The sequence below is a fragment of the Hibiscus syriacus genome, unplaced genomic scaffold, assembly GCF_006381635.1.
Source record: "Hibiscus syriacus cultivar Baekdansim isolate YM2019G1 unplaced genomic scaffold, ASM638163v2 tig00111025_pilon, whole genome shotgun sequence".
Taxonomy (NCBI): domain Eukaryota; kingdom Viridiplantae; phylum Streptophyta; class Magnoliopsida; order Malvales; family Malvaceae; genus Hibiscus; species Hibiscus syriacus.
Window position 1 is genome coordinate 89,538 of NW_024062959.1, and position 21,673 is coordinate 111,210.

Consider the following 21,673-nt stretch of genomic DNA (forward strand, 5'->3'; position numbering starts at 1 on the left):
CATAAGTTACTCAATTCCTAGCATAATTAACAAGTGATTTGTTACTAATTAAGTAAGATAATGTTGAATAATCAAACATAATCGTAAAATAAGAACATAAAACTTTACATGAAAAACTCGAAACACAAAATTTATGATAATTAAAAGTATGTTACAAGAAAATTTGCAAAAATTACACTATATGTTTATTAATCTCTACAAAATGCTCTTTTCTCTCACACAATCGCTAAAAAACCTATATATATTTACAAGTGTAGAGACATGAAAGACCCCAGAAAATAAACATGTACAGTGTCGTACAAGTTTCATCCCCACTTTGGGTAAGGTCGGTCCAAGAGTTTAAGCATATAAATTTTTCTTCATCATAACAAATTTTTGAAATTGAATCCAATAAAATTTAAGCCGCAAACTCAAAACTACTTTATAGAGATAGGAATAAGGTCCTTATAAAAGAGAGCCCATGAGTTCAAATGAACGACTTACACTTTACTTTTCCTCTTTTCTTTCTTATCCATGCCCACTCTTTTTATTACGGCTAAATCTTTTCCCCACGTAATGTTGTATTTTTTTTATCTAAAAAATTGTGTTGATTTTATCATTAAATTTTGAAACGCTTTAATTTTAGACATTGAAATTTAGTTTTCATATTAATTTAGTCATTCTAAACCAACCGATTTCTCTTTCATCGATTCTTATTCGCAACAAGATCGGCATTAATTTAGTCATTTCTATGAAATTTACTCAAAATCAACGAAATTTCATCTAAAATATGGACATTCTAATATTATGATGTTAATATTACAATGACTGACGATGATTGATCAAAGACAACAATAGTTTAACCGATAGTGACTAAATTGACACGCAAAATAAAATTTAATGACAAAATTAATAAACACTTAAATTCTGCAAAGAAAATATTATCACATTGTTAAAAATTTAACCCGTCTAATACTACCCTAAATATTAAACTAAAAATTAATATTAAATTTAAAATAATCAAAAGTTTAACAATAAAATCAATAAACAATCTAAAGTTTATCCATAATTATCATAATTTACCCTTTAAATTATTCATAAATCTTTCGAATCTGAATTAATTAAATTAAAAAAATTAATACTACATACAGAAAAATAATCAAACTCATAATCTTTATATTAATATAACAATAATGTAGTTATATCTATTAAAGTGACGATAGCAATCAAATTAAAACTTATTTAAATAAATACTCAAATATGATGGTAAATAGAGTGTACATTATTTATTTTATTTATGGCAACTCATCAGAAAACGAGTTCTTCAAGAACCACCAAAACCCTAATCCAGAACAAACAAAAGACAAGTACATGGAAATGAAACACAATCCAAACACCAAACTCAAAGACACGAACAATGTATCCACTAAGAAATCTGTCCACAGTCAGCAATAACAACAGGCTTCGAAATCCTTCCGCTGCTAGAACCTACCTTCTCGATGGCTCTAACCACGTCCATGCCTTCAACAACCTGTCCAAACACCACGTGCTTTCCGTCGAGCCACTCGGTCTTAGCCGTGCAGATGAAAAACTGGGATCCGTTCGTGTCGGGACCGGCGTTCGCCATGGACAGAACGCCTGGTCCGGTGTGTTTCTTGATGAAGTTCTCGTCAGCGAACTTAGCTCCGTATATGGATTCACCGCCGGTTCCGTTCCCGGCGGTGAAGTCGCCTCCCTGACACATGACTTCGGGGATCACGCGGTGGAACTTGGAGCCTTTGTAGTGGAGTGGCTTGCCGCCACGGCCGATACCCTTCTCGCCAGTGCAGAGGGCACGGAAGTTCTCGGCGGTTCGAGGAGTGACATCGGCGAAAAGCTCCATGACAATCCGACCCGCGGGTTGGCCGCCGATCGTCATGTCGAAGTACACCTTGGGATTTGGAGCCATGCTTGGAAAAAAAATGAAGACTGGTTGATTCTAAGAATTTGTTTTTGATTTGGAGGTTTTTGTATGGTATTTAATTTAGCTTAGGGAAAGTGGTTTATATAGGAAGAAAAAGGACCGAGAATTTACCTTGTTGGACAGGACGAATTCATTTTGATTAGGATAGAATAGATTCCGTTCACATAGAATTATTTTATATTATAATAAATGGTTAAAATATGCTTTAACTCCCATTACTCTTTGCATTTTCTGAATTGTTTTTTGGATAATTCAAAATTTTATTACACAAAAGCACAGTCAAACTACAACCAATCAACAAAATAGACAAAAGCCTAATTACAAACCAAAGATTGGTTAAACAATACCCCAAGCATTAAAAAGGCTAAAGTTAGTAATATCAAGTATGTTAATAGCTTTGTCCCTAAGTCGGATACCAACAATATCGATGATGTCTTTGAGAATATCATCAACAGCTCGAAACTGACCCCGGAATATTCTCTGATTCCGTTCCTGCCACAAGTAATAGATGAACGCATTCCACGAGATTTTCAGAATGGTGGTGAGTAACGACTTCCCTTTCCAAGTTAAGCTAGCACAATTGACCATATCATCCCATGTCAAAAAATTCGGTTGCATCCCGTTCAAGTTTAAAATGGATTTCCAAAGACGCACAGCCATGGAACAATCGAAAAAGAGATGGTATCTAGTTTCTTGATATAAATTGCAATTAACACAGAAACCATCTGTGGGAACTCCCATTCTTTGTAACCGATCTTTGGTTGGTAACCTGTTCAAAATGGACATCCAAGTGATTAGGCTATGTTTAGGAATATGCATAGGATACTAAATGAGTCGATGCCATGGGACTTTCTGTCCTTGCAACTGTATTCTGTCCCAAATTTCCTTAGTCCGCAGTGAACCAGTGGAAATAAGAGGAGAAGCAGTGTGCCGTAGCTTTAAAATCCTTCTAAAACCCACCAGCTGACATTAGGTCCAGGTTCGTAATGCCAGAAATCCTTATCTTTAAGGATATAATTATGAAGCCATGCAACCCACAAGGAGCCATCACCAGCAAGAATTTTCTTAATAAGGCTAATAATACAAGCTTTGTTCCAAATGTAGATATTAATCAAACCAAGGCCTCCTTCTGACTTCATACGGCAAATATTATCCCAACTTACCCGAGCCCCCACAGCAGACTTGTCTTCGCCTTTCTAAAAATACCGTGAGCAAAGCTGATCCACGGTTTTTAAGATCGAGGCTGGGAAGGCAAGCTGCCGACACCAGAAATTACTAACATTGAATAAAACAGACCGAATAAGCTCAAGTCTGCCCATGTAACTGAGATTACGGGTAGACCGGTGGTGTAATCGATTCCTAATTTTGTCAAGAAGAGGCTCACAGTCCTTCGCAGTGAGTTTACGGGTTACAAGAGGAATGCAAAATACTTAACAGGAAGAGACCCCAGTTTGAAGCCAAAATTAAGATTAATAATCTCTAGTTCCCTAAAGGAGATTCCCGCAGCGAAAAGCTCACATTTGGAGGAATTAAGATGAAGCCCTGAAAGGTGATAGAACTTTTTAGAACACTAAGAATACCATCCACAGATTCTTTGTTACCTTTGCTGAAAATAAGCAGATCGCCTGCAAAAGAAAGGTAATAAGCCCGATCTTCTTGCATTTGGGGTGGTAAGCAAAGACACCTTTAGATGCAACCAAATTAAGCATTTTAGAAAGAATAATCATTGTAAGGACAAATAAGTAAGGGGAAAGGGGATCCCCTTGCCTTAAACCTCTAGCCCCTTTGAAGTAGTCGATTAAGGTACCATTGAAGGAGATAGAGTACCGAGCTTGAGAAAAACAAACTTCAATCCAAGTAATAAATCTTTGAGGAAAATACAGGGCTGTAAGGATTGAAGAGATGAAGTTCCAGTGCAAGGAATCAAAAGCCTTATGGAGATCGATCTTTATGGCGCAACGAGGTGAAATGTTTTTCTTGGTCATACCCTTTAACCATCTCCTGAGCAAGAAGATAATTTTCAGTGATATTCCTGCCACGAATAAAAGCAGTTTGGTTCAAGGAAATTATCTGAGGAATGAAAGCAGTCATCCTATTGACAAGGATCTTAGTGATAATTTTATAGATGACGAACAACAGGAAATCAGCCGAAAATCTTTGATCGTATAGGGGTTTGGGACTTTGGGGACGAGAGCTATAATAGTGGAGTTAAAAGCAGGGTGGATGTAAGAATTACAGAAGAAGTAATTGACAGCATTAGTAACATCTTCACCCACTATGGACCATGAGAATTTGAAGAAGAATGGAGTAAAACCATCTGGTCCAGGAGCCTTTTCATTGCCTTGGCCAAATATGGCATTTTTTATTTCTTCAACAGTAACTTCCTTAACAAGCAGAGAAACAGCTTCAATAGGCAATGAATAGTTAAGGAGATCTTGAAGAAAAGAAGGATTAGAGTCCTTGACCATAGGATCAGCCGTACCTAGGAGATTGAAGAAAAAAAAGAAACTTTATTGGACATGGCTTCAAAAGATTCAAGTCTATTTCCTCTGCTATCGACAAGAACTCTGATGGTTTCCCTTTTGTTCTTCGAGGCCACAATTGAATGGAAAATTTTGGTGTTTTTATCACCATGTTTATCCATTTAGTTTTAGCCTTTTGTTTAAAGAGAAGAGATTCGGCTTCCTCAAGGGTGTTCAGCTGCTCTTGGATTTCAAGTTCCTTCTCAATGGGTTCCTCACCTTTAAGAGTAAGGAGTTGTTGTTTTCCAGCTCCATTCTCTTACCTTTAACTCTATCAGGAAGGTTTTTATAATAGTCTTTATTAAACCTTCTGAGATTATCTTTGAGTCTTCTAAGCTTTGTGAACAAAATAATCATAGGGTTTCTTGAACTTCTTGTTGCCATGAATTCCTTACTATATTCAAGAAGTTAGGGTTAACAACCCAGAAATTAAAGAATTTGAAAGGCTTAGGCTTGGTAGTAGGAAGATCTTTAGAAATCCAAAGCATAGCCATGCAGTGGTCAGAGATTCCAGGGGCAAGGAATTCCACAAAAGATTGTTGAAAGATAGGAGCCCAACTTGGATTAATCATTACCCTATCAAGCTTCTTAGCCAGAAATAACTCTTGTTGTTTATTACTCCAAGTGAATTTAGGTCCAAAGAAAGGGTGATCCTGAAGGCCGAGATCATGAGTGAATTCTTGGAAATCTTTCATGTCCGGAGAGGAATAATGGCCTATCAGATCATGGTCAGAACTTTCATGGGAATGGAGGAAAATATTGAAATCTCCACCTAAGACCCACGAGGATTGATTAACAGTGGAATTGACTTCCTTAAGTTTAAGCCAAAGCTTGTCTTCGAATTGCTCCATCATTACTTCTATAGACGGCCGAAATGAACAACCGGGTTACCTTGAAAAATTCCTTGAGCAGTAATACACTGGTCAGAAACTTGAATAATGGATAAATCAATTCCCTTCTTCCAAAGCATCCAGATTCTGCCATTAATGGCCTGATCATAGTTATAACAAACATTCCAATTTGGGAAATTGGAGTTAAAGAGAGCCTGAGACTTTTCAACTTTAACCCTAGTCTCTAAAAGGCAGAGGATATCAACATTATTATTAATGGCTCTAAGAACCACTTTATTTTGTTTTAGAAGACTGTTAAGTCCTCTAATGTTCCAAAAACTGATTATCATTTAGAAGTTGATCCCAAGGAACACCCTTGGATTTCAACAGGATGACTTTTAGCTTTGTCAAGCCAGTCCTTCTTTTTGGATTTAAACTCCTTAACCAAGCCAGCAACTCCCAAAGATGTTGCCCTTGGCTTCCTTGGTAAATTTTCAAGATTTTGATCTTCAACAGTGTATAGAATTTCAAATCGGTTTTTTGAACCTGAAAGACAACTCTTAGCATTGTCTTTACTAGGTATTCCTCTTCCCCTTTTTGGTTTATCTACTGAGAAGAGATGTCAGAAGCAGAATCTTCAGTAGGCTTACTAGTAGAATTATGATCTTCAGTAACAATTGAGATAACGTTTAGACATGCATGAACCACTTCCATAACAGGTTGAGAACTTTTCAAGTCTGTGTCAGTAGGAGCATTCTGTTTAAGCTTATCAGGAGGTTCAGCAACTAACTTATCCTGCTGGGTGGAACCATTTACTTCAGTACCATTATTTCATGGTTTCTGCAATAATTCAACTCTTCCTACAGTAGTAATAGCAGAATTAGGGATGATGTCTCCCTTCTTCTTCTAGACTTGGGAAAAAACAGGTTGGGTATTGGTTTTGTTAGGACAACCTTTTTCACTATGCCCAAATACTTTGCACTACTTGCACGAAGGCAGTAACCACGAACCTCAACATAGATAGTGGTTTGTTTTCCATCTTTAAGAGCAACTTCAATAAACTTAGGAATAGGTCGTTTACCCCAATTTCAATACAGACTTTAGCGAACTCTAGCCTAGATTTTGAAGCAATTATGTTGTCCATTGATAGAGGAATGCCAATGGCACTAGCTATGTAGCTAAGGCCAACTCGAGAAAAGAGTTCTAATGGGACGTTAAACAGATGAACCCAAACAGAATCTTAGTTAAGTCAAAACTAAGTGTTTTCAAGCATGGTTCCCACTTTCTAATAATAAGAGATTTGTTCTGTTTGTGCCATGGCCCATTGTCAAGTACCCAATCCCTAGAATTTTCACTATCAAACGTGAAAATAAAAAGATTGTTTCCAGCAGTACTAACCTTGACTCGCGAACCCCCGATTGCTTTGCTCCATAAGCTGTCGACGATTCGTTGCAGGGACGCAAAGCTTGGTTTGACTCCAAGGAATTGACCCACCAGCGATAGTCTCCATTCGAAAATTCCAGCGTCGAGGATCTCTTGAGGTGGAAGAACGATCGTGGCTCCATCGCGAACATTTGGGGGAAAATATTCTAGGTCATGCGAGTTGGAGCATTTGAATAATTTCCTCCATCCATTTTGAGAGGAAATGGAAAACCCAAACAGCAGTGAAAGAAATGAGAAAGAAACGGGAATCAAACGCCGATCAACAGAGAACTCGGGAGCCATTAGTCCGGCTAATTTTCTCCCAGAGCATTTTGTCTAATAGTTTTTATCTCCCCGCATTTTCTGAATTTAATCCTTGTTCATGTATCATATTTAGGATTTAGGTTTCAGAGATTTAGAATTTAGAAATTTTGATTTAGAGATTAGAATTTACGATTTTATATTTTGAAGTTTAAATGTATAGAATTTCACAAATTTTAATTTCACAACTCCATATAAGAAATTACTCTTAATTTGTTTTAATGATTCACATATGTTCTATATTCATTTTTTTTATAAATAAGATTGTTACAAATGTTACCTTAATATACTTGAAATGTTATTGAAGATGTATAATAAGGGACAGAACTGTTAAGGGCCTGAGAGGGGTTCTGGCCCTCCAACCCAAAAAAAAATATCATTGAATTTATATATAAATTTGAGTTAGGATTTATCAACACTGTGTAAAATTAATTGGGTAAATGAAAATAAAATATTGAGATTAACTCATTTTTTCACTAAATATGTTATCACTTCCTATTGTTAATATCAACATTCTATTTTCATTTATCCAACAGTCCTAATTTAATGTAAAACTAATAGAATTTTCACTAGTAACTAGATCATATATATTTAGTGACCAAACAATCACTTGTTCAAAAAAGAAAAATTGATTTGATCATTAGACTTTCAAGAGTTATAAAATAATCATTAATTTATTAAATTGTTACAAAATATCATTAAATCTATTAAAATTTTACAATTATTATAATATTGTAGTAACCATTTTGTAATAGTTTAATAAATTCAATGCTCATTTATAAGTTTTAAATATTCAGTGACCAAAACAATCACTTGAGTTTAATTCAATGGCGTCTCATGTAGTTTACCCTATATATATAACATATTGCAAGAAAGTATTGCATCCAAGATGCGAAGAAGATAGATTTGGCAAAGGAAACTTCAATGAAATTGCAGGAAAAGTAGGGGAATCAGATGCGGTGCGGCAGACTTTTTAAAAAATCATTTTCCCACCACTGACGTCGATGGTTTGACGAGGCTAATTAAGTTTTGATTTTGAGATGCCATACTAAAAGTAATAATCTGGCGTTGTACCGACGCACAGCAAACCCTGTTTTCTAGGCAAACTCAATTGGCTGATTGCATGTGTTTGTGAGCAGCATCGTTTCCTCCACCTTCGTCTCCCATCCTCACGCCTACATGACATTCACCCATTTTCTTTCGAGATCATATATAATCAGTGCCTGCTGGGGTTCCATCTAGGGTTAATAACGGTTTGGTTTAGGGATAGTCATTTCATTCGAATCAGATGAATTTTTATTCGGTTTGATTTGATCCGACCAATTTTTATTTTAAAAACTTTAAATTCGGGTTAGATCAAATCATATATTTCTTTCAAGGGTTGAATTAGCTCGGGTCAGATTAAGGTTTAGAGTGACAAAAAAATAGATCCGACTGACATAATATTATAATTATATCTTATATATTTAGAGATAATTTTAATTTTTTTAATTAGGTTCTTATTTTTTCTAATAAAAATAAATTATATATATTTATATCAGATTAAGTCAAGTCGGATCAGATGCACGTTTTGATCTGAAAAATTGGATCGAATTTCAGGTCGGGTGCACTCTCCTAAACATGAATCAAGTCATATATAAGTAGGCGGCTTTAATTTGAAAATCAGATTTTGGTGGATCAAAAATCTGACTCGACCGATTCAACACATGACAATCCATAATTTTGTTTGGATTAATATATAATTGTGATTTCTTTACTTGTCGGTTGAACTGGTTGATTGAGTTTAATTCAATTAGTATTATTTGGAGTAATATATAATTGTGAATTTTTACTTGTCGATTGAACTGGTTGATTGAGTTTAATTCAATTAGTATTTGTCATTGGTATAATACACAAAAGGATATCTTCCTACTTATGGGTAAGAAGAGATTTGTTTAGTATAAGCATTATATTATATCGTTCAAAAAAAGTTTAGTGGTAATGAAATTGAAGGGAATTTAAGAAATCGAATTCGATCCAAGAATTATGTTTTAATTAATTTTTCATTTATTCGAAGTGATACATAATATCTATGCATAGAAAGATTTGAAGTTGATACTCCATAATAAGATATATATATATATATATTACATAAAAGTTTAGGTATAGGAATTTATATATTGCCCATCAAGGCTAACAGTGGTAGGATTCGAACTTATTATTTTAAATCAAAATTCTTGAATCTCAACCACTTGTGCCAACACTCATTATGTATATATATTACTCATTATGTATATATATTATGTAAGATTTTATATTTAAATTTATTTTAGGAGATAAGATTCTGTTACACGATGTAAAATTCTTTTAGTTTTACATAGATTTAGGACCATAGGATGAGTTAAAATAAATAACTGATCAGATTAACCGTGTGAAATGAGAAGATATTCATTGGAGAGAGAAAAAATAATGAGTCAATCTCAATCATCTATTTTCACTCACCCAACGGTTTAAATCGATGTAAAATTAAAGAATTTTACATTGTGTAAGTAAATAATAACCCTTTATTTAATTAAATCTTATTATTTGAATACAATAAGGTTATTTTAATTTAGATCTAGATATGTTTTGATTATTAATTTGGTCGTGCGTTGTAATAACAAAGACAGGGTCATTTGTTGGATGAGAGAGGTGTGGCGCCCCCAAATTTATTTTAGTAGAATAGTATTTTAGGTCATCGATAGTTTGAATATTAGTTAAATAAAGTCCTTATCCCTCTCAATATTCATATTAAAAACTTAATAGGTCATTTCTCTTTTTTTTTTAATATTTAGTCTTAACTCCGTCTCATATTATAACCATGAAATAAGAGAATATTTTACATAATTATAAAGTTCAAGCAAACAATTTACATAAATAAGGAAACATGCTAATTATAATCATACAACATAATATTATATTGTGGTCACAACACAACGTAATAATTATATCATAATAGTTTTTATTGTCCTTGCGATATGTTTTTTGATAAATATAGGGTGAAAGTTAGTATCTGTTCAAACACTCTGATCAATCGTTGTTCGAACTCATAACATCAAAAACAATAATAAATCTCTTAATCACGAAGATGATAATAATATTATAAGTGCATCTATAATTTAAAAACATTATAAATTTTAAATTACGATTAACAACTACAACATTCGTAATAGTGACATTATAACTGCAATTTAATACTATACCATAAAAAACTAGGGACTCGCGCATTTTAGTATATGTTTACCTAATTTATCTCCCCTTCACAAACCTTTATTGCATGCATACAGCTTTATTTAACATTGCATAGAACAGTTCAATATTTTACACGCACGTTATCACTGAATGAGACTACGGATACTTCAAGGCTGATGTGGAGCAAATGGCGGCAACGGCGGCCATTTTCCGAACTTGGGGTGGTGGAAGTACTTCGGAGGAAGCTTGGGGATCGGCGGGCACGGCTTCTTAGGGAATGGATGGATCTTCGGAATCGGAGGAAGCGGCTTATAAGGAATAGTAGGGTGAGGTTTCGGCTTATAAATCGGAATCGGCGGCGGAAGCGGCTTCTTATAAACCGGAACTGGATGAGGCTTATACTGGAGGCTTGTAAATCGGAACCGGCGGCGGAAGCGGCTTCTTATAAACCGGAACTGGATGAGGCTTATAAACCGGAGGCTTGTAGACCGGAAACGGCGGTGGTAGCGGCTTCTTGTAAATCGGAGGGTGAGGGTAATGATGGTGGAAGAAGCTTTTCAATGGTGAAAGCAGTGGAAGCTTTGGCAGTGGAGGGATCTTATGGTGGTGGTGTGACCAAAAGGAGGCCGAGGCACAAGTTATTGGCGAGAATTTGAGCTTCCCTTTTAGCCCGAATTGGCTTTTGCCGTCGTCGCCGGTGGGTTTGAAAATGATCTTGGAGGATTCGAGGCCGTCGAGGGAAGGGCAAGGTTGAGCCGATGCACTTTGGAGCTGCGCGTAGCATTGCTCCTTTAATTTGCCATCTTGAACCATGTCTCCGGCAAGGGATACTTTGAATTTGCCTTCATCATCGAGCTCGCCGGAGCCTCGGGTTTCGAAGTCTTTGCCGTTTTCCGGCTTGCAGTCTATGGTTACACGAAGGCCTTCAAAGAGAAACAACAATAACATACAACATCATGGATATTACAACGAAGACATCCATATGATTAGTTTGTATCAAGTTTTTTGTCTATTCTTATACAATACTGAACTTGAGGATTTAGTCTATATATTTTAATTTAACACAATCGAATCCTTTACTATTATACCAAGTTATACCTTAGTTTAAATCAGTAACACCCGATGTGAATATTTTTCCAAAAAAAAAAATCAACTCATGAGGTGAGTCAAATATTAAAAAGTAATTGTAAAAAGAATTAGGATAAATATATCAGAATTTTTATATTTTAATTTTGTGAGTCGTGACATTAAAAAATATAGTAGCCACATAAAGATAAAATATATCACTTGAACATGTATTACAAGTAGGGATGGGTATTTGGCCCAAACCTGATGGATTACGATTCTATCTGAACTGATCGAGTCGATTTTTTTGTTTAAAAATTTGAGTTCAAGTCAAGTTGGATTCGAGTTTAAAGTGAAAAAACAGACTTAATCCGATTCGAGATAATATTATAATTATATGTTATAAATTTAAAGATAATTGTAAGAATACCTCTATATATTATTATTTTTCAATCGGGTCCTTATTTTACCGAATGAATATGTTCCGATTCGAGTCGAATTGGATGTAAATTTTTAGTATAAAATCGGATCGAGCTTTAGGTAGAATGGAACCCTCTTAAACCTCAATCGGATGCATGCGAAAGGACTTAATTTTTAGATATGTACCGACAACCCTAATTGCAATGAATGAGGATACACTAGTGAAACAAGTACATATGAGATTTGATAAATTTGACTAGCTACACAAACAATACCTGAGAATGCTCGGCCGACCTCGAAATTATTCTCAGCACAATCTGCACATTCCCCATTCCCGATCACTTCAACTGCTACAGCATCGCAAAAACTCATCACAAACAGCAACCACGACACCAGCAAGCACACGAGTGCGCCTCCTCGATACACGAGGCTCCCCATCGTTGATAACAATGATTTGAATTATATCAGATATTGGATACCAAAACTCTTGTTATATAATAATCTTATAAGGCAACATTTTATGTTAGGGCGAAATTTTAAAAATTTTAAGAGGCAACGAAAATATATTTTTAATAGAAAATACATAGAAAAAAATATATAATATATAATAATTTTAAATATTCAAGGAGGACAACTGCCCTAACCTGTCCCCGATCCATCGCTGGCCACAACCAATGACTTCATTTGTGCAAGATGTTGGTGTTTAGCTTTTTCATTCAATGTGCTCTCTCAACTACACAACAAACAGCTGAGTAATGCTTTGGATTTTCTCTTACTATATATTTTATGTTCGTTTTATAGTTTATATTAAGTTGTCTGTCTTTCTTAATAATATCATTTCTTAAATTTAAATTTGGATTATCTTTTTAAAAGTATGATTCGATAATAAGAAGGACAAATGATGCATTTTGGACAAGTTATTGAAGTTTCTTTTGGAGGTTGAAACATAAGTTGATTTACGACGGACTTTTCAAATAGAATTTAAACGACTTTTCAAATAGAATTTAAACATTTACAGATTAAGACGTGATAACTAAAGATTTTTAAATGATCGAAGTTTCCAATATTTTTTAATCATAATGCAATATATTAAGATGAATATTTAAGAGAAATATACCTATCGATATTAAATATTCATCTTCATTCGGATAATCTAAATTGTGTGGTGTATATCAATTTCAATTGAACCAACCATAATGCAAACCAATTAATTACTCAAAAATATTTGCTTCCTAATTTGTCAATGGTTATTACTCTAGGGTGGTGCGTGCAATTCATCCATGTCTTCAAATTTGAGAATGGTATTTAAGTTTAAATATTACATAAAATTAAATTTTGTTTTTTTTAAGTTTTGGAATTTAAATATTTTGTATTTTCAAAATAAACAATATGATCTTTTTCAATATTTATTGTAAATCCGTTTCTAATAAATTGTGAGACTGTCGTGTGACCTCTTAACAAATGAATCTAGCCCTTATATAAAAATATCCATAACGTCAATTTCTAAATAAGAAATAATTGTGTTTAAATATATTCAAACTATAGTCTAATATCTTATAAGAAAAACTATAACCTAATATGTTACAACAACAATGTCAATGGAATCAATACTTTATCGATAAATAAATTGTAAATGACAAATAAAATTAATTGACTTTATTAATTAACTCACCTTAAAATTTGTCTAAAATGATTATAAATAAAATGACATTTTGAACATAATTGAATGACAATGCTAGATTTAGTTAGAGGTCACATACCAAAATGTAGGGTCAAACACCACATTGAAGACGTCATTAAACACCTTAATATTTGGTGAGAAGCTAGCCAATGTGTAGGTAATGTTATGCTTTAGAATTTAATAGGTTCATAAATCAAGTTAGGTTTGGTTTGATAATAAAATTTTAATTGTTTAAAATTAATTTTTATATAAATATTTATGAGTTTTGGATTATTAATAATGATTATAATTTAATAGAATAGTATTAAATTCTAAATTTTAAAATTTAAACCCTAAATCTAGTTATTAAATTATTTGTAAGATGTGACCGTTAATAGGGAATTAAAATATAGGTAGGACTAATATACCGCCGCAAGTTTAGGTGATAAAAGAATTAAAATTCATAGCATTATATGTTGGATATTTAAGGGGATAGTTTTATTATTATTATTATTATTATTATTATTATTATTATTATTATGGGTAAATACAAAATTATATATCTTTCAAAATAACTCTTTACCATTTCACATTGAATGCTCATATCGTTAGTATTCTTGGTGCTCAAATCCGAGTCATCAAAAAACAACAACAATTCATTTACTACTAAGATCACTTGGTTTGTGCTAAGTGGATAATTATGTGTTGTGAATGGACCTATCTTTGGTGTTGTATTTAAGAGTCAATTACATCATATATTTTAAAACTATATTGTTTATTTTAAATCAATTCTTAAATTTGTGAATGTTTTGATTTTATCTCTAAATTATAATTTTGATTTTAGATTAATCTTCAAGCTTTTAAATATTTTAATTTCATCCTAAACTACAACTCTCATTCTAAATTATTCTCTAAATTATAATTCTAATTATAAATTAATCCCCAAACTTTCATACATACTAACTTCATCCCTAAACTATCATTATATGAATTATATGTTAATTACATCTTGTATTAATAAAACTGGTATAAAAATTGCTAATTATAATGCAAATACTGATTCGAGATAAGTTCAAAATTTCATCTAATTGAAACATATGTTTCTATACTCATTATAATTGATGTATTCTGCTCATAAAGGGTAACTAGAACACCATTTAGTTCTTAATAAGAGTGAGAATTTAGGCAGTTACGCACATAATTACATTTAAAAATTTTAATTATTGAATCTCATTTACTTCATGTAATTACACTTTCTCAAGTAAATATTTATGTTTGTACACCACGGTCTACAAAATGGACTAATAATTATATACGAGTGTAATGACAAAAAATTCTAATTCTTTATATATGTTTGATTGAAAAAAAAATTAATTACATCCTAATTCTATATTTCAGGTTCTGTAATCCAAATTATAAATTGCACAGTTAAATTCATAAATTTAGATTTATAAATAAGGGTAAACAATATCATACACTATTGAATTTTATATCACTAAACTTCCAATTTTACCAATTATTTCCGCCTCCCCAAAATGACTATAAACAAGTTCACGGACAAAGTTCAATGAACTTGTGTAAGTTTACTCTAATATTTAAAAGTTACTGTGAGCAAGATTATTAACACACCACACGGATCAGAAGTTCATTCCCTAATTTCGTAATATAGGGGAAACCGATAAACCAAAAATCTGAAACCCGATGAACAAAGAAGCCAAGAAAAAAATTAGCCAAATTTGTACTTCGGCCTCATATCAGAGTTAGATTAACGTCTAAAAGCCTCAATTTAAGCATCCTCAAGAAAATAGATATGTAACTAAAGACTCACATGCTAGAACAACAAAGTTATGCGTCTATTTTCCTGGCCTAATTGTCGAAAACAACCTGCGCCGCCCTCACTTACAATTTTGAAATACCTTAGCAAGTGTTACAATAGCCCGACATCGCAAGCATTCTGTCATCTACTTCTTCTTTGATTTAGATGCCGACTGAGTATAAGCAGTTCCCTGAAATTTATGTCAGCCAGAACAGGAAATTATCAGCAATGGTCTTATAGAAATCAGTAATGGTTGGTGAAGTCCGAGATGAACACATGATGCTTCTCGGGAATGAAAAGAGAAGAAAAGTAAAGCCAACTAAAATGGAAATAATGAGATGTGATGATGATGATGTATAAGCTAAGTCATAACCTGAAGCCATTCGTCCATTGAGGCCTCGGTAGCCCTAGTCCCGACTTCCACCTTTGGAGCCCTCTTAGTTTTCTAGCAAAACAAAGAAGTCAAAACACGTTAGCTTTATTCCAAAAACTAAACATAAGATAACATGTACACGAGCACTTCTCCTTCTGGCTTTCTCTCCTTACAGGTGTGCATGACACAATAAAGTAACATGGCTAATTGAAGCTTTCATTAATGCAAGAACAAAACATCACAAATATTTAACATTCCCGGCAGAGGAGCTAGTATTAATGATGTATCATGATACTGTATTGTTGAACGTAGTTGCTGCAATAAATTAATATACAATTGAAGGTGGCACAACTAAAATACCTTGCTGATACGCTGAAATTGACCATGAAGCCACAAACCAAGGAGAACAAGAAGTGCAATACCAAGGGTAACAAGAAACACGGACTCAACGCTGAGGAAACCACCAGCCTCAGCAACTTCAATGGTACCGTTATAGAATATACTTTGGAATGGCTGCTGGTCGATCTCATAGATAATCGTACCCACAAGATCAAAAGTTCCAGCCTGCATCAAAAGTTTAGATGTGTAAGCTTCACTGCAAGACTACTTCTCGTTGAAAGAATTAATATACAGTTTTAGGGCATAGAACTCCAAGAGTACTCATTTACCTGTAAGTATTTTGCTAACAGCAAATATGTAAGGGAAAGTAGCTTGAACTGAAGGGGGTACAGTAGCATTGTTGAAGGCCTACATGAAAACAGATATATTCAATTACAGAAACTAGAAACGTCACAATGCAGCTTTTGTGCAACAACATATGGTGTAACACTCCAAAATATTAGGGTGCATGATCAGCTTTGTACCAGCATATAACCTTGAGATCTTTTTCAAATACTGCAGAAACCGTTTGATAATGAAGTACAAAAAAAAAAAAAAAAAAACTTAGAACACAGTATACCAAAAGCACTGGCACATCATAATAATTGCACAATGAATATGAATGCCTAAACTATATATACATGCTCAATCTCATTTCTGAGAATCATTGTAAGGTCTACACTTACAACTTAAAGACAATAGCAAAATCTACACTTGCACCACTGCTAATGTTTCTTAAATTGAGATATAACTTCTCAATGCAAGGTCAACATCCATCCATCATACTAAAAAAAATAACGGCTAAAATAACTGACTCAACTATAATTGTTATTGTTGATTAGAGTAGGTACTAGGTATGCAGTTACAAGTGAAACACAGACTAAAGGTTCACAATGCATAAAACTCATATCATTGACCATATGTTACACGATGGATATTTAAACATGCAATAAGATACCATATAAATGTGAGAACATGCATGATCAATGACTTAACTCCATAGACATCATATGTTAAACAAGCAAACTTGAAAATGATCAAGAAGATAAACCCAATGAGTGCTTAATTGTATTTATAAAACAATCTGACTGAATAATTAATTTTATTTATTAAACTAATGGTCAAGTGGCCAAATTATGCGAAGTTTTTCAGTAAGGAAATAATAGAAATTAATCAAAATGTAAACTAAAATAACTGATGAATCACAAGTATTTGAAAATGCTAACCAGAACAATATTAATGGACTATAATTACCTGAACTGTAAGATTTTGAACAAGCATACGATGATCAAAAGGGAAATGAACACTGGCTCTGATAGCAATGACGTTCACATGTGACTCACCTGCAATTTAAGCAAGTAAGCTGACCACAAGAGGAAGGAAAGCTGAAATGGCTAACAGAAAGACTTAGCATTTAAGAACGGTAAGCTAAGGAAAGATAAATTGTGTGTTACTATTTCAACACTGTTATATTAAATTCATCGTAAAACACATCAGTAAGGTAGTGAAAACAAATTAATTACCAACATTTTCCATCCCCGCGAGGAGCTCAGTCTCTTCTCCAGCCAGAACCACTTCCAAGATCATTAAAAAAAAGTACAGATCAGTCTCAAAAAATCATACATTATCAAAATCCCAGATGCAGCATCAAAAGGTTCTTACATTTGGCGCTGTTTTTGGGGAAAACACAAACAGTTTCAATTCCTGGAGCTGGACCAAAATTGAAATCACCAAAAACCTGAACGTCCTCACCAACAATCCCAAGATCACCTCCTTCAACAGCTTCTCTAACATCTGCCTCTGCTTCTGATTGACACCGAACAACTATCAAAGAAAAGAAAATTAATGTCAAGGCTAAGTTCAAAACAATTTCGATATTTATTTATTTAATTAATAATAAACAACAAATTGAAAAAGTAAACAAAAATTAATCCAACAAACAATTCCTAAATAAGGAAAATAACTGCCTCAAGAAAGTTATTGAAAAGCACACCAAACTCCCGAAGTACTTGCCAAATACACTTTCCTTGCCTTTTCTTAGAGAAAACCTAAACTGTGCTTCTAAAAGACACTATAATTACAGTAAGAACAATTATCAAGAAGATGCCTAAGTTTCTTTCGGGGAAAAAACAAAAAAGGGAAAGGAATTCAACTTTTCACAGCCACGCAAAGCAACCGTGAACTTGAAAACAAAGAAATCGCCTCAGATCCTCACTATAAAAAATCAAGAGAAACAAGGCAATCTCAAATGGATGCAAAGTAAAAAAAAAAGGTAATTTACATCAAATACCACTCATCTTTACTCGGGCTCGAAAATGCCATCGACGTTTTAATTTTGCCAATTTTAACACAGACGTTTATGTTTCACTCAATTTTACCACTCCGCCGTTAATCTGTTAACGGGACGATGTCATTGCATCTTTTTTCCGTGACGGCGATGACATAGCACCCTCATCAAAACGACGTCGTTTTGGCACGACCGTTTTGATGCTCAAAAAGCTCAAAACGACGTCGTTCTGTTGATGAAAAATGTTTTTCATTAGACTCGAACTATAGACCTTTAAAATCCAAATCTAAATACCCAACCACCAAGCTAAATTAAGAACTTGATATAATCTTAACAAAACTATTATAAATTTGGTTCTTCATGTGAAAAAATTTATGATTACTAGTTGTTTAGTCGATTTTTGGGATTGAAGTCTGGTTTTTTAATCGACAGATACCTGAAGACCTTCATTTTGTGCTGAGAATGTGGCATACCTTTGAATCTCTTGGATACCAATCTGGTTTCTGTCTGTCTCAGTTGTTTTCATTGAACAGAAATGGTTCGTCTCTATCGACTATTCCTTCGAAGCAGTCCACCGTTCCAATGCTGCCACCTCCTCCGCTCTTCAATTGGAGCCAGCAGCCACTTCCGACAGCAACTAATATGACGCTTGCTTCGCCTAATTTTCAGAACCCGGTTAGACTTGGATTTCAGCAACCCAAAGACGAAACCCACATGTTCCTACTGCCACGTTCGTCCGAAACCCGAATGGAAGACATGATGGTTGAGCATGAAAACGACATCAAATGGCCTAATGGCTTGATTTTCTTCAGTGCTCTCACCGGACGAACCGAAGACGCCAAGCTTTTATTCAACTCTGAGAGCTTAGGGAACAAACCAGAAACAAACCATCACCCGCTTATACTCGAAGGAAAAGACTCGAATCAAAATTCAGATATCTTGGATAGTCATCCGGAGAATACGAGGTAGATGGATAAGTTAAAGAACTTTCCGATACCCACAAGGATGGCAACGTCTTCATCGTCGACTTCAGTCGAGCATCATCAGCACCAACCCGGGGAGTAAAGGAACTCCGAGCCCGGGATGTACACGGATGTCATGGAAACGTTCTTGGAATGAAATGCAGAAGGATTAAGGTTTGTTTGTTTGAATTTTTTCACATGAAGATAATGAGGAAGATAATGAGGGTGACGGTGGTAGCGATGCCATTTATAATAGTTTTGTTAAGGTCAAGTTCTTAAGTTAATTTGGTGGTTGGGTATTTAGATTTGTATTCTAAAGGTCTACGGTTCGAGTCTCATGAAAAACATATTTTTCATCAATAAAACGACGTCGTTTTGAGCTTTTTGAGCATCAAAATGATCGTGTCAAAACGGCGTCGTTTTGACGAGGGTACCATGTCATCGCCGTCACGAAAAAAAATATATCATGTCATCATCCTGTTAATAAATTAACGGCGGAGTAGCAAAATTGCAGTGAAACATAAACGTCTAAAATTGAAATTTCGATGGCATTTTCGAGCCCGAACTTAAATGAGTGGTATTTGACCCAGATTAAAAAAAAACCCATATATTATAGCAAAAGGAATCGAATCTAATTTGAACAGATCAAAACAATCGGAGTAAACATCTAAGCATGAAAACAGTAAATCCAAAAGCAACATCGAAAATTCAGCAAAAAAGAAAATAAATCGGTAAGAATAATTCTCTAATTACAGATCTTAAATATAAACAAGCTAATAAATGTAGATCAAGAAAAAAATTATACAAACCTTGGAGCAAAGGAAAGGCGAGGAGGAGAAGACCAAAGAAGAAAACGCTGAGAATTTTCAAAGCCATTTTCTAGAGATATTTTTCTTTTCTTCTTCTTATTCGTCAAATGAGAGAGAAAAATAAGTAATCGGCGTCGGAAATTATAGCAGCAAAAACGAGAGCTGGCGGGTTTCAATCCAACGGCTAAAATGTACAGAGAGATCATCCGAACGAAGATTTAACGGTGGATCTTTGGTCGACGTGTTTACAGTAGCATACAAAAATACAGAAACCACTTACAGGTTTTGTTCATTTGTCCCAAAGAAATCTAAAACAAAACGGCGCCGTTTACACACTGAAGAACAATCTGGTAATCATAGTTATAATTTTTGTTTGTTAATGTAATAAATTGGTCACATCATTAAAAATTTGGGCGTAATTTTAAAAAATTTAAAATTATAAAAATAAATATTAATTTATAAAATTTGATATAATTTATGAGTTAATTATATTACTTGTCCTCAAAATATGACTATTATTCTAAATTGGACTCTAAATTTTAAAACATTCTAATTTTATCCCTAAACCGACTCATTCTAAATAAATCCTAAAACTTTTAAACATTTTATTTTTATCCGTAAACTATAACCTTCATTCTAACTTGGTCTATAAACATGAACCAAATCAAATTCTATATATACAAAAATACTATGTTAACACTGATTATAATAATTCGTAAACTTGAATCAAGTCAAAACTCCATCTATACAATTAAAAAAAATAAAATTAATGTAAAAACATTACACATTTTAAAAGATAATAATATATTATTTTGATATTTATCCTTAAAATTAAGTTAACTTAAATAACTAAAGAGTGATTACTGGTGTCACATGACATGCGTATATAATTAAGGCCTTAAGCGTAACGTACGTACATTAGAGGTCTTGAACTATGTTTGAATAATTATTTTGGACACTAAAATTTTAAAAGTTATTAAATGATCATAAATTTTATTGAATGGTTATAAAATATTTATTAAATTTATTAAAATATTATAAAATAATCATTAAATTTTATAAAGTTATTATAAATTATTAATTTTTATAATATTAACAATTATTTTATAACAGTATGGTAAAATTAATAACAATTTTTTAATTTTTAAAAATTTTGACATTTTGAAGTTGATTTATCCCATTTGACACGGTCTTGATAGTGCCGTAGCCAAGAAACTCCCCCGTCTAATCGAGGGATAAACTATTTAATTAAAATTTGTTAATTATAAAATTTATTTTAATATGATTATATATAATTTAGTCTTGATGTTAAAATTTATTATTGAGTTAACACTTGTATTAATTATTTTAAATTCATTATTAATAATTACTTGATTTAGTAGGGTGAGACACTAGAACCTTTCTAATACCAAGAATTCAAATTTTGGTATTGTGAATGTAATAAATTGGACTCATACAGTTGCTCCCGTAATGGACCTCTAACTGGGATCGAGATTAAATTTTAAACTTTTAGTAGTATCGAAAAGTAGTTTTACCATTTTATTAACTACAAAAATTTACAAGTTTTGGGACTAAAAGAAAAGTTTCCAAACTAAAGGGTGTCAAAGAGAAATTCACTATTTTATTTGCTAAAGTTTTATTAACTTGGAGATTGAA

The 21,673-nt window shown here is 33.4% G+C and overlaps 2 protein-coding genes and 1 pseudogene across 3 annotated transcripts; all 3 read right to left on the bottom strand.

The window, feature by feature from the left end:
- Positions 1 to 1,200: 1,200 nt before the first annotated feature.
- Positions 1,201 to 2,002, bottom strand: LOC120150732 (peptidyl-prolyl cis-trans isomerase-like). Its single transcript, XM_039163369.1, has one exon. It carries the CDS (start codon positions 1,925 to 1,927, stop codon positions 1,406 to 1,408), a length of 522 nt encoding a protein of 173 aa, XP_039019300.1. The 5' UTR covers positions 1,928 to 2,002; the 3' UTR covers positions 1,201 to 1,405.
- An 8,322-nt stretch (positions 2,003 to 10,324) lies between these two features.
- On the bottom strand, positions 10,325 to 12,170 carry LOC120150739 (annotated as a pseudogene).
- Positions 12,171 to 15,165: 2,995 nt separating this feature from the next.
- LOC120150727 (translocon-associated protein subunit alpha-like) lies at positions 15,166 to 20,162 on the bottom strand. Of its 2 annotated transcripts, XM_039163350.1 has the most exons (8): positions 20,018 to 20,162; positions 17,622 to 17,783; positions 17,483 to 17,533; positions 17,214 to 17,302; positions 16,250 to 16,328; positions 15,942 to 16,171; positions 15,582 to 15,653; positions 15,166 to 15,398 (listed from the first exon to the last, which is right to left on the bottom strand). In XM_039163350.1, the coding sequence occupies exons 1-8, from the start codon at positions 20,082 to 20,084 to the stop codon at positions 15,354 to 15,356; spliced, it is 795 nt and encodes a 264-aa protein (XP_039019281.1). In that variant the 5' UTR covers positions 20,085 to 20,162; the 3' UTR covers positions 15,166 to 15,353. The 2 variants fall into 2 exon arrangements, with proteins under 2 accessions (XP_039019281.1, XP_039019280.1); XM_039163349.1 differs by lacking the exon at positions 16,250 to 16,328 and having other exon boundaries at positions 15,942 to 16,145; positions 20,018 to 20,159.
- Between the last annotated feature and the right edge of the window lie 1,511 nt (positions 20,163 to 21,673).

Excerpts from the sequence above, each read along its gene's own strand:
- LOC120150732 (XM_039163369.1), bottom strand. The coding sequence starts at position 1,927 with ATGGCTCCAAATCCCAAGGTGTACTTCGACATGACGATCGGCGGCCAA.
- LOC120150727 (XM_039163350.1), bottom strand. The coding sequence starts at position 20,084 with ATGGCTTTGAAAATTCTCAGCGTTTTCTTCTTTGGTCTTCTCCTCCTC. Across the intron at positions 17,784-20,017 it reads CGCCTTTCCTTTGCTCCAAG|TTGTTCGGTGTCAATCAGAA; the intron begins GTTTGTATAATT and ends TTTCTTTGATAG. Across the intron at positions 15,399-15,581 it reads CAATGGACGAATGGCTTCAG|GGAACTGCTTATACTCAGTC; the intron begins GTTATGACTTAG and ends CATAAATTTCAG.